This window comes from Notothenia rossii, assembly GCF_949606895.1.
Source record: "Notothenia rossii genome assembly, chromosome: 7".
Taxonomy (NCBI): Eukaryota; Metazoa; Chordata; class Actinopteri; order Perciformes; family Nototheniidae; genus Notothenia; species Notothenia rossii.
Window position 1 is genome coordinate 24,154,503 of NC_136905.1, and position 11,393 is coordinate 24,165,895.

Consider the following 11,393-nt stretch of genomic DNA (forward strand, 5'->3'; position numbering starts at 1 on the left):
AACCCAGTCTCACGGCATTTCGTGTTCACCAACACGATTTTTAATCTATTGATTCGTGTTCACCAACACGATTTCCCCCTTTTTTTCGTGTTGCACAGCACGATTTTAAAAGCAATGTATTTCTATTGGTAGTCTTTCCCCTTTTTTTTCGTGTTGCACAGCACGATTTTAAAAGCAATATATTTCTGTTGGTAGTCTCACGATATTACGTGTTATAGGAAGACCGGAAGCTGTGTGGTTAATAAAAACATGTTCTTACTCAATATCAAGCCACGATTATTGCTTTTATTTAAAATCGTATCATTTCGGACTTTTGTGGCTGTCTGTGAGGAAAATAAATGGGGCTGATTTTTCCTTTTAATTTGTTATTCTTTTCAAAATAACACACTGTTATTTAGTCAACAATAACACACAATTATCCTTGTTTTTATTTATTTGTTTAATTCTATAATCTCGGGCTTTTTTGCCGTCCTTCAGGAACTGAATTTCAAAATAAAAATAACCGGAAACAGACGTAGATCTATAAGGGACATTTCGAGCATCATCGAGTTTAGGATGGCCGAAGACACTACACTACCCATAATCCCCAATCAAAATGAACCGATTAAACATCTCTCTGACACAGTTTAAACGCATTTCAAGTGGAAGAATTGTTCGTGTCTCCTCCTCGTGTCTCGGGAAGCTGGAAGCTGTATTATTTTCAAAAAATAAAAAAATATTTGTTTTAACCATATTGTACTTTACAGAACATTGAGTCAAACTTATCCTTGTTTTAATCCTTGTTTTATTTATGTTAAATTGTTGTTGTCGGTTAATTTTCCATTTTATTTATTTTGGTCTAAGATATCATTATTTTTTATTTATTATTATCATGTTAGATGTTTAAACTTTTCTGCATTTTATAAGGTAATATATACTTTTTTGTTTTTGTCCGTAGGCTACTTAGGTTATTAAAGTGTTATCGTGTCAAAATATAGGAAATGTATTAATATTTTATTGTATAATCAGTACAGGAAATTACATCATTCCGAGCACCACCTATTGGCCAAAGACGCTGCCACCAGCATTGCGATCCATCCTCTGACAAAGTAAGTTGGGTCACTAAAGTCTGATACATGTTTTGCTTAGATTTAATAATTGGGGCTTTTTTTTAAGCCTTTACTCGCATGGTTCATCATACATACTGAACTGTTCTAAGTCTGAGAAATGCTTTCGCCATAATCAGCAAAGCAACATTAATGTGAAATTATTCTTGCGGGCGGCTAGCTAGCTAGCTCACGTTCAACATAAGCTTAAACTAGTTTAGCTAGATTTATATCAGCTCATAAGTGGTGTGTGAAAAATATTTGTCTTAATTACGGCTACATACGTCGGTGTTAAAGTGTGAGTTATACGTTATCTTAATCGCTTTTGTTTTACACATGACAGTACTAACGCTGGCCGACATTTTAATATATGTTTGGGGGGGAGGGGCATAGTCCGAGTCCATGTGCTTGTTACGCGTATGAAACAGGAAACACGTAAATGAACTCAGTCTGTCTAAAGTCGTTAAACCGTTACAATGTGCATTTAAAAAAACTAGTTTCACTACATAATTCACTTTTCCTGTTCTCTCCTGCAGCTCCTGTACCCACACCACAAACCCATACACTGATCTACACCATCATAAAACCAACGGCACTTTTAAGAGCCAAACTCAACCTATCTCCCTATCTCCCTATCTCCCTATCTAGCTACCTTTCTTATAGTTATTGTCTCTATCTTTTTCTATCATTCATTATCTATTTCTTCATCTATCCATCTCAATCTTACAATCTGTCTCTACCTCTGTTTGTCTCATACAGCAGCTGTTGCATATCTGTTTTGTCTGTCTGTTTGTCTGGCTGGCTGTGTTGCAATGGCAACAAAACACAACCCAGACCCCAATAATCCCACATCCAAAGAAGGGAAACGCATGGCTCTTGAGCTGAAGCATGAACACATGCTAGCTGAAGCTAAGGTTGGTGTTTTAACCCATATGACCTCATTCATTTCCCACTTGAATTTGGCACTATCTGTTATCCAAAAAATGCTGAACAGGCCAAGAGTAACTGGATTTTGGATCAATGTATAGGGCCTTTGCAAAACGGTTCATCATTACAACGTGGGGGGCAGAGGCTTACTAAATAAAGCTTGTTCAACTTGTTTTACTTCATTAGTTGTATATGGTAGGAAAAACTTGAAGCAAAAATGTTCTTCAAGTGAATGAATTTACTTTTATTTGTCCACTGTCATATGGTATCAGTTTATCAGCAACATCAACCTTACATGAGTTGTTACTTGGTCACAGAAAGCAGCTGAGGAGAGGAAACGGGCACGCTCTGTAGGAGACACTTTACAGTCCACTAAAAGGGGCTGTGTAGGACGTGGCAAGCCGAGAGGGAGGCGTGGAGGGCGACGCCAAGGCTCAGCTACAGGTTGAAATCCCAATTATTTTAGATTTTTATGAATTTACTAAGTAAATGGTTGGAAAATCAAAAAAACACAGTAATTGCTTGTTGAGGGTCTACAATAATTCCAATATATAAACGCATAGTGACACTACAGTCGGAGACATTCCCACTGTGGTGTCATAAGAACTATGCTTTATTTAATCTCACAAGCTTTTAAACAATAGGTAGATAATACAAATCATCAGTTATCTGTTGTTAACCCTCTGTGTGATGTTTTACAGTCACATCCCCCCCGACTGAGGGCTTCCAGTCTTCCAGTGTGGAGGTTCTGCGTACTGAACCTTCAGCACAACACGAATTTGGTAAATCACAAAAATGGCTTTAAGTTTAAAACTAAAATCAATTTTTAAATAAATTGTGTTGGTGAGAGAAAATAACCTTATACACAACTGACAGTTCAGGACTCGAACGAGGAATGTAATTCAGTAAAGATATTGGCCAGTTCCATACTGAGCAAAGAAATGATCCTTGATTTTTAGTGTTCATCTTAAATATAGTCATTTACAGTTAAAGTTTCCCATTCTGTTCACAGAAAAGAATATGGAGAGACTCTGCAATTCTTTCCTCATGTCCTCCTCCTGAGCCTCAAAAAAAGCTCTGCCTCATCCTGGTCTGTTCGGCAGCAGAAAGCCTCAGAGCGCTGGAAAGAAGCGAGACCACACCACCTACAATGCCTTCTAGAAAAAGAGGCTGTTGGTCATCCCCTGTGTGGCCTCTGCCACGAGCCGGCTGTTATTAGGTGAGATAACATTTACCTTTATTTAAATTACTTTACCTAATTGTAATTTTTCAGTATTAATGCTCAGTGCCCTGCTATTTCAGCTAACATGCATGACTTTTGGGATGTTAGAAAACTGGATACCTAGGGAAAACCCACATGAAAATGAAAGTAATTCTAGGATATTAGAATAATTTTGTATTTCCTCCCAAGGTGTAGAGAGTGTCTCCCCGAGGAGTGGTTCTGTGGAAACTGTGATGTACTTCATCAAAAGAACCAGCCACTCCACAACAGGGACAGTTTAATGAATGTTTGTTTAAAACCAATTAGTCCAACAACGTGTGTTGTTAGAGTGGAAGGTGGATGACACCCATGACCAAGGTATGCTCTCTCAAACTTGCATTTTGATGTTCACATGTCTCTTCGGCCAGCATATAATGGTATTTAGTGCTTTTCTTTTTTTTTTGTAAGCTTGCATATTGCCAACTGTGAAGGCACCCAACTGCTCCTGTAAAGGCACAAACTTCACTGTGGTACCAGGCAAACCAGTGATTTTAATTACCATCAATGGTAAACAAATATATATATATTTGGATTTCTATTGAATTGTTGTTATATGTTTACTGTTGTGGGCTGAGGGATTGTGCTTCCACTTGAAGTAAAACCTTCATGTAATATCTGTTCATCTTTGACTATTTGTAGATGGAACTGTTGTAAAATGTGTCTTAATTATGTTTATTTACTTGTTCCAAGGGCGTTATGACTTGCATCTGCCACTATATGTCTGTCAAACTTGCCAGCAGCAGTGGACCCCCGACTTGAAAGTCCTCCTTAAGAGTGGATACTGGCCAGCTTCGGTCAGTATTTCCACACTTTACACCTTGGACCTCCTCAGCTCCTTTGAAGAGCTCAAGGTCATCTCTCCGGGATTCTCCAGACAGGCCTTTGCAAAGCTGCTGGAGCATCATACAAAGTGTGGAGGAAGAGTGGGTGTAAATATTCTTTACCATATTATACATTATAACATTTCCGTAAATAGACAAAATCACAGCAATATATGTAATTATCTTCCAGTCTGGACCTGTCAACGGAGATGCACTGCAGCGCACCTTTCTGGAGTTCTCCTATGCCTCGTATGAGGAAGACCAGCTCTGCTGTGGTGGTCCTTTCATCTGCCCTGCCTGCACGGCGGAGATGTTGGCTGTTTCTGCCGATGGAAACAGGAAGCTGTATCGCTTTCGGCGAAGTGGAAGGTGCTGTTTTTACAATGTTGTTATTTAACTTTTTTGATTACTGTTTATATTTCATGGATATATTTGCTAATCTTTTTTTCCTCAGTTCTGATGGCAGCGCCTTTTTTAATGGGCTCTTTGTAGCAGAAGACAGCGCGGTGGCTGCATTAGTCGACAAAATACAGAGATCACTGAAAAATGCAAGTTTTTATTCGTCATTTTACCTTATAGGTATATCACAAAAATAGCCATGTATATCCGACCCTGACTTTCTTCAAATTCAGCTACTTCTCCTTACCATCTACTCCAAAATCAGATAATTAGAACAAATGGTGTAGATCGTGATTCCATTGCTTTTAACTGATTTGTCATGATGTAATGTGTGTCTTAGACCCAGGGAAGAGGCACATGTGGGGACTCCCAGTGGACAGCAGCGAGGGAGACGTCAAGGAGGGCTTCGAAGCTGGATGAAGAAGGGATGGAGGTGGCTGTACGTCGCCATGGGTTTCTTTTGAAGGCCTTAAATATGTACAGGGGGGAGATATTCACCTACCCCCTGTATCTTCAAAAGGAACTCATGCCAGCCAAAGCCAAGTTCTTCGCCATGGATGTGGCTTGCAAGTACTGGCCGTACATGGAAAAAGCTGCAAGTGTCCTTCCTGCTCTCCAGGAGCTGACCACCATGAAGCCATTCCTCAGTGTAATGCATGCTCGAGCCCATGCTACCAAATGCGAGGTATGTCAAATATTTTTGTATCACGTACATTTATATTTTTTATATTTATCATACTGAAGTAGTAAATATCTAAGCTATACTGTTTAGTATAGTAGTATGTAGCCTCTGTAGCCCGCAACCTTTTACCATCAGATTATATGGAGTGGGAAGAACCAGGAGGGAGCAGGGATGAGCGCTGGGGAAGAGGTGGAGCAGGTCAACAGCTACCTGTCCCGTTGTGCCCTGACAACAAAATACATGTCCAAAGCAGGTGAGTGGAAGGTTTTGCCCTATTATTGCATACTTTTTTAGATGACACATCATAACTTCATTATTGCTTTCAAAAGCACGACTGGACACGCTCACAGTGCATGCAATGGGATGGAACAGGAAAAAAGGTGACTCCCTTCATCAGGCACTTTCCACAAGATATGTGAAGGTGAGCCTCCTATTAAAGGTGTTGTGTCCTTTGTCATTTGCACATGGCTTGTTGTTAATCATAGCAAGTTTTAATCTTGATAAATGTCCATCGTCTACTGTTTATCAGACTAGTAAGAGGCTCCTGGAAGAGAATGCAAGTCTTGAGGAACTCAAGACGGAGCTACATTGTGTCTCAGATGACATGGTGTCGACGTGGATTTCCGACGTGAAGGAATGGGCATCTGGTAAGCACGACGAGATAACACCAGCTACATATCATTGTCCATGACTGTTTGAATTTACAGATTTGATCCTAAAGAGCAGCCAATTTTAAGGCAATAAGGCTAATTTTTCATGCCACGTAATGGGACCCTCACTGGATTTCAGTAGACAGGGACATAGTCTTCAAGCAATAGCAAGCCAACTATGTGTCCATGTTTATCTCTGATATGTTCCAGTTTCCATAGTTGTACCATCAATTTGTGTTAAAAGGTGTTAAATATGTTGCACAACTTTGTTTCTCAAAACCGTTACGTGTTGTGTAACAGTACATTTTACTGCCAATATTATTTCTACAGGAACATCAGAAACATCGGGTACTTCTGAAGACATCCTTCAGACAGCACTGCAGCAAAGCATTGAGGGGCTTTACCTAAGTGTGAGGCAGCGGAAGCAATCCCTTTACTGACAGAATGGTATAACAATATAATGTTTTAGTTTGCAGATTCAACCTACTGAATTATATATATTTTTTGCACTTACAAATATAGTTTGTCACATATCCCTATCCCACTACTTCATATCTTTTTCAGACAGCAGCAAGCTCCGCCATCGACTTCGAAGGAAGCTTGCAGACGACAAAAAGCGCCTTAATCAGGAGGTACTGAAGTACAACCAGCTGGTACACGACTCTGCCAGAGGCATAGATGTTGCTGCGGTGGAGCATTCCCTCTCTGGAGGGAGCATCATGTCCGCGCTTTGGCCGTGGGAAGTTCATGGCATGGGTCAGTTTTCAGATATTTCATAATAATTAATTTGAAGTTCTGTTATATGAAGGTATACCTTGCTGAGTTATGCACATATCATGTAGAGTGTTAGAACGTTCATTTAGTTTAAGGGTATATCTTAAGTTTTCTTATTGTGTATGCATTTGATTATTTTGAAACTACATGTTTGGAGTTTAAAACATATTGTTATGCTATAATGAAAATGTGATTCATGTATATACATAACTGTGATTGGATTTGAGCTAACTTTACAGCCAAGAAAAAGATACTTGATCAAGTCATGCTTACACGGAGACTGCAAGAGGAGAAAGGCATCCTATTGTGGGAGATGGCGCAGCATTGCACATGGTTGCAGAACATGGCAGTTGCTCTAAAAAATAAGGTGGCTGAGGAAGGTAAGTTGAAAGCAAAACTTAACCTACCTTGTAAAGTATGAGTTTTAAAGGGAAAAAAAGTCAGCCCAAATCATTCTTGGTCACAGAAATTGGGTGGAGTATAATGGCCTTTGCCCTTTCGACCCGGCCATTTTACATAACGAAGTCCCTTGACAGTGACAATCATCTTTATATGTACATGGGAGAGAATATACTCCATTGAAGTGCTCTGGCCTCGTGAAGCAATCTTACTTTATAGTATGTCCATATAACAATATTTTGTGTATTTTCAGATGTAGACAAGGGGAATGGAGGACTTGGGTGCACCCTAAGAAGGAAGCATGCTGAGGCGTTGGAGAGGTTGCAGGTGGTACTGCAGCAGTACAAGACTGCTTTAGGTCCTGATGCTTGTTTCCTTCAACATGAAGAGGAAAGTCAAAGTGGCCTAAGCAGTCCAGACACCAGTGAAGATGAAGAAGGAAACATAATTTAGGTAATTTACTTATGAATTAATGTACAGTATCTTTGTTGATTTAGCCTCAACCTAGACATGTTGCTGTTACTTTTGTATTCATTAATGCTAAACATACATTGTGTATTCAAAAACCTCAAATTTGGTTTCTGATCTGCCCCTCTTTTTTGTTTCTCCGTATTTCCCCAGATTGCTGCTGCTCTTAAGCACGAATATCCGCCAAGACTTGATGTGCTATCAGAAATGTAAATACTTTACTGACTTTATACTTAGAGATTGTATTCATACTCCTCAATGGAAGATCACCCTTGAATATGTTGACCATATGACTTTTCCCTATGCCGCAGCATCAGGCCAAACATTTCACTTGTACACAACTTAAATTGTATTGAAGAAAATGCTCAGCGTCTCTGGAATGCATCCTGAGCAATGAACCATTCACTTTTGATCCTTTTTGAAACACTAGAATGTAAATTCCTAAATCTCCAAGTATATCTTGCTGGTTACCATACAACTTGGTGAGCACATCATTGTCCAAGAGCAGGAGGTCTTTCCCTTTTTTCCCAGAACGGGATGCCTCTGCATTATTATTTTCGATCTCTTATAGGATTAACCTGTCATTAACTTTATATGACTGCACCTGTTACACCGCAGGCCAATAACAGCTTTCCTCTAATTGTTCATTTTTGTTTCTTTTGCGTTACTTGCTTTAATTGCTTTGTCAGTTATATTTCCTTTTTGGTCTCCAGCTATTAACCTGATTGATTGAGGTACTTCAACATGTACAATGCACAGTCTTTTAGGATGTATAATTAGGGACATTGAGATAAACAACAAATAGTTTATTTGGTGAATCACCTCATTGTTGTTCTCAAAACCAAATAATACATTGTTATAAATTGTTATATTTGATTTACACATAGAATGTACATGTTTAATATACATAGTTAAATCCTAAAAAAATGGTTGTGTTGTATGATTTCTTAATACTGTATGTTATAACCGTTTGCATAACTTGATTTTATGTTCTGTTGTCCATGCTTTTCATGTTAGACTCACCCCAACGCTCTAGAGCAGTGGTCGCCAACCGGTCGATCGCTAGTGTGGTGCGGGTAGATCGCGGACCATTTAAAAAAAAAAAAAAATAACAAAAGAAAAATAAAATAATAATGTTCGAAAAATACGTTTTTAGATGTAAACCCATCATCCACCACCCCGTTAGCAGGTGCCACTTGATTGACGTATATTTGAGACACCTCAATAATATAATACATTAACAGTGCTTTACGTGAACCTCATCATGACACAAGAGACAACGGCATGACTGTAATTTCCCGTGTTCAGTGAACGCAACAGAGGCAAGACACCAGATCAATCAGAGAGTTGCATGGAAATACACGTGTGCTTGTGTCATTCAAGCTCGGCTGTTTGTGTGTGTGGCAATAGCGCATTTAGTGTGGGAGAGGGAGAGAGTGGGAGGGAGAGAGAGGGACCGGTGCCAGCGGGGACCTTGATGTTAGTATCTGGTTAGCTAACTGCACTAACGGACATAAGGAGCTGTTTCCACAACAAGCTGGAGGAGAGTCCTCTCCTGTCAGACTGAGGGGCTCGGGTGAGCTAAAGGACTGTTTAGAACGGTTTTGTCTCAAAGATTATTTCCGCGGCACACCTTCATATGATCATTATAGTTATACAAACAATAAGAGAATAAATGAAAAACAGGTATGAAATAGCCTACTATATGGCAGTAAAACAAGAATACAGTTTAAAAGGGGAATGATTTGTAAAATATCAATAAAGAAAAAGAAAATCTGTTTACAGTTCTGTTTCATATGGGTGCTGAGAGATGTATCCATAGATCTCTTCATATTGCTCTCAAAGTGCACCAGATTGATGCTTTCAACAAAAAATCTTCCCGGGGGAGCATCCCCCCGGACCCCCCTAGAGGAGGTGAGGATCCCCCTTGAGGAGGTGAGGTCCTCCCCCAAATAGCACTTTACCCCTGCCTATATGCCGTGAGCTGATTATGGAGCCTTCATTGTAACAGTAATTCAGATGCAATTAGCCTATATAAAAGGCCTCAAATTCGAAGCATTGTCTGGGCCGTCTTTTTCACTCAATTCTGCAATAGGTAGATCTCTTCTTTCACCTAGGCCGAGGTCGGTGATCTTGGGCTTAAAAAGGTTGGTGACCACTGCTCTAGAGTCAAGACATACACCCTTATGGTGGCCTTTTACTTGTATTGTGGTGAAACACATAAGTAAACCATTGCCAGAGAGGACCATTTTATTGTTTTAAAAACAATGTTATTGATGTGGTTGGTTGAATAATAAATATAAATTAAGCATAAGTCTGTGCTACTTTTTGTTGTTTACATCACACTAGGGCTGCAACAAACGACTAATTTGATAATCGATTAATCTATCGATTAATGAAACGATTAATCGATTATTCGGATCGTTAAGGTTTTAACTGTACTACTACTTATATCAATACTGCTTATCGATCTGGTCCTTTTAACGATAGTATTAACGGTTCTTTTGACAAGAAATAAGGTAAACTAACTAAACAAATTGTGAACAAAACTAACATTGCTTTTTATTTTTAATTAAATGCATAATATTTCACATCAAAAGAAACAACAATGTTTTAACAAATCATATTAAATAATGTGATGACAGAACTGTAAACAGAATAGCTGAAACTTTAACAAAATAACTCAGTTACCTCTAATCATTAACCTATGTTTTTATAACTGAGTTAACTCTGTGTGTTGCTGCTAGCATACATAACACCTGACGTGCAAACGTTACTCGTGGACGGGGCTACAGAGCTACTAGAAAGACAGTGGAACCCGGTGCATTCCTCCGTCTGAATGTGGAGCACTTTTGCTAAATGTTTAGACAAATTGCTCGTTTTACCGCCTTTATATGATAAACTGTTATTGCACTTTTGGTAACGAGCATTGTCCACATCGAGACGGCTAAAGTTTAACCACACCTCGGAGCGCGTTCTCTCCGCCATCTCCTGCATGTGTGTGTAAACTGCCCCGCCCCCTCGCAAGCAGGCGGGGGAGAGATCTCGTCTGAATTGGGAAGATCGAAAATACATTATAGACGCATTTTGTAGTCATATTGCATATTAGAAACTGAGTTGGCGACACTAAGACTGCGATATAATGTTTATGTAGCAATAATACATATGACATATGTTTTAAATCTCTCCTGTACCGATAAAAAAGAGCGATAACGTTGGAGCTTAACGGGGTGTAGAACACATGTGATGACGTCACCAACGAATCGACGACTGAATTAGTTGCCAACTAATTTGGTAATCGATTAAGTCGATTAGTTGTTACACCCCTACATCACACTGCATTATAATGCGTCTGGAAATAAATTCATTTAGAAGTAACAATATGGGTTAGCACTTGAATATTTTTGTAAAGAGATGATCCTCATCCGGAACACTGGTTGTTGGTTTAAGATAAGATAGAACTTTATTGATCCCAATTTGGGAAATCTTTGCGTTGCAGCAGCATTAAAACACATGGCATTATACAATACAAATAAAAAGACAAGAAATAAAGAAGAAAATATACATGTTGAATTTACAAATGAGCAATAACAAGATATGCAAGGTATTATATTTACATAACTATGTGACGGATGGAATATTAAATATTACACTGAATATGTCAAATGTACAGTGAAGAGAGAAACTATGGAGGAGAGAGTTCTCTTCCAGCCAGAGGTGATTTGTTGTACAGCAACACGTTCTCACTCAACCCGTCACATGTTGACGGACGGTCAGGGCCCCTCCCCGTCACCGACTTGCATAGAGCTCCCTGAACGTTGGTAATAGACACGTTGGGATCGAGGCGAAATGCTCTCCGCAGATCCATTCTCACAGCGTTTATCAACCTTTTTCTTACTCAATATCAAGCCACACTTATTGTTTTTA

The 11,393-nt window shown here is 39.2% G+C and overlaps 1 protein-coding gene across 10 annotated transcripts; it reads left to right on the top strand.

Moving 5' to 3' along the window:
• The first annotated feature begins 1,008 nt into the window (after window positions 1–1,008).
• On the top strand, window positions 1,009–9,780 carry LOC307045881 (uncharacterized protein). Of its 10 annotated transcripts, none has more exons than XM_079691896.1 (19): window positions 1,009–1,088; window positions 1,622–1,999; window positions 2,330–2,456; window positions 2,714–2,794; window positions 3,025–3,231; window positions 3,424–3,591; window positions 3,682–3,780; window positions 3,964–4,196; window positions 4,285–4,463; window positions 4,549–4,642; window positions 4,834–5,178; window positions 5,311–5,428; window positions 5,505–5,596; window positions 5,705–5,822; window positions 6,156–6,272; window positions 6,390–6,581; window positions 6,827–6,979; window positions 7,252–7,451; window positions 7,620–9,780. In XM_079691896.1, the coding sequence occupies exons 9-15, from the start codon at window positions 4,405–4,407 to the stop codon at window positions 6,263–6,265; spliced, it is 936 nt and encodes a 311-aa protein (XP_079548022.1). In that variant the 5' UTR covers window positions 1,009–1,088; window positions 1,622–1,999; window positions 2,330–2,456; window positions 2,714–2,794; window positions 3,025–3,231; window positions 3,424–3,591; window positions 3,682–3,780; window positions 3,964–4,196; window positions 4,285–4,404; the 3' UTR covers window positions 6,266–6,272; window positions 6,390–6,581; window positions 6,827–6,979; window positions 7,252–7,451; window positions 7,620–9,780. The 10 variants fall into 10 exon arrangements, with proteins under 10 accessions (XP_079548022.1, XP_079548025.1, XP_079548026.1 ...); XM_079691899.1 differs by having other exon boundaries at window positions 3,076–3,231; XM_079691900.1 differs by having other exon boundaries at window positions 3,119–3,231.
• The last annotated feature ends 1,613 nt before the right edge of the window (window positions 9,781–11,393 follow it).

Coding starts and splice junctions, on each gene's coding strand:
- LOC307045881 (XM_079691892.1), top strand. CDS start 4,304: ATGCACTGCAGCGCACCTTTCTGGAGTTCTCCTATGCCTCGTATGAGG. Junction 5,597..5,704: donor TTTCCACAAGATATGTGAAG/GTGAGCCTCCTA, acceptor ACTGTTTATCAG/ACTAGTAAGAGGCTCCTGGA. Junction 5,823..6,155: donor CGTGAAGGAATGGGCATCTG/GTAAGCACGACG, acceptor TTATTTCTACAG/GAACATCAGAAACATCGGGT.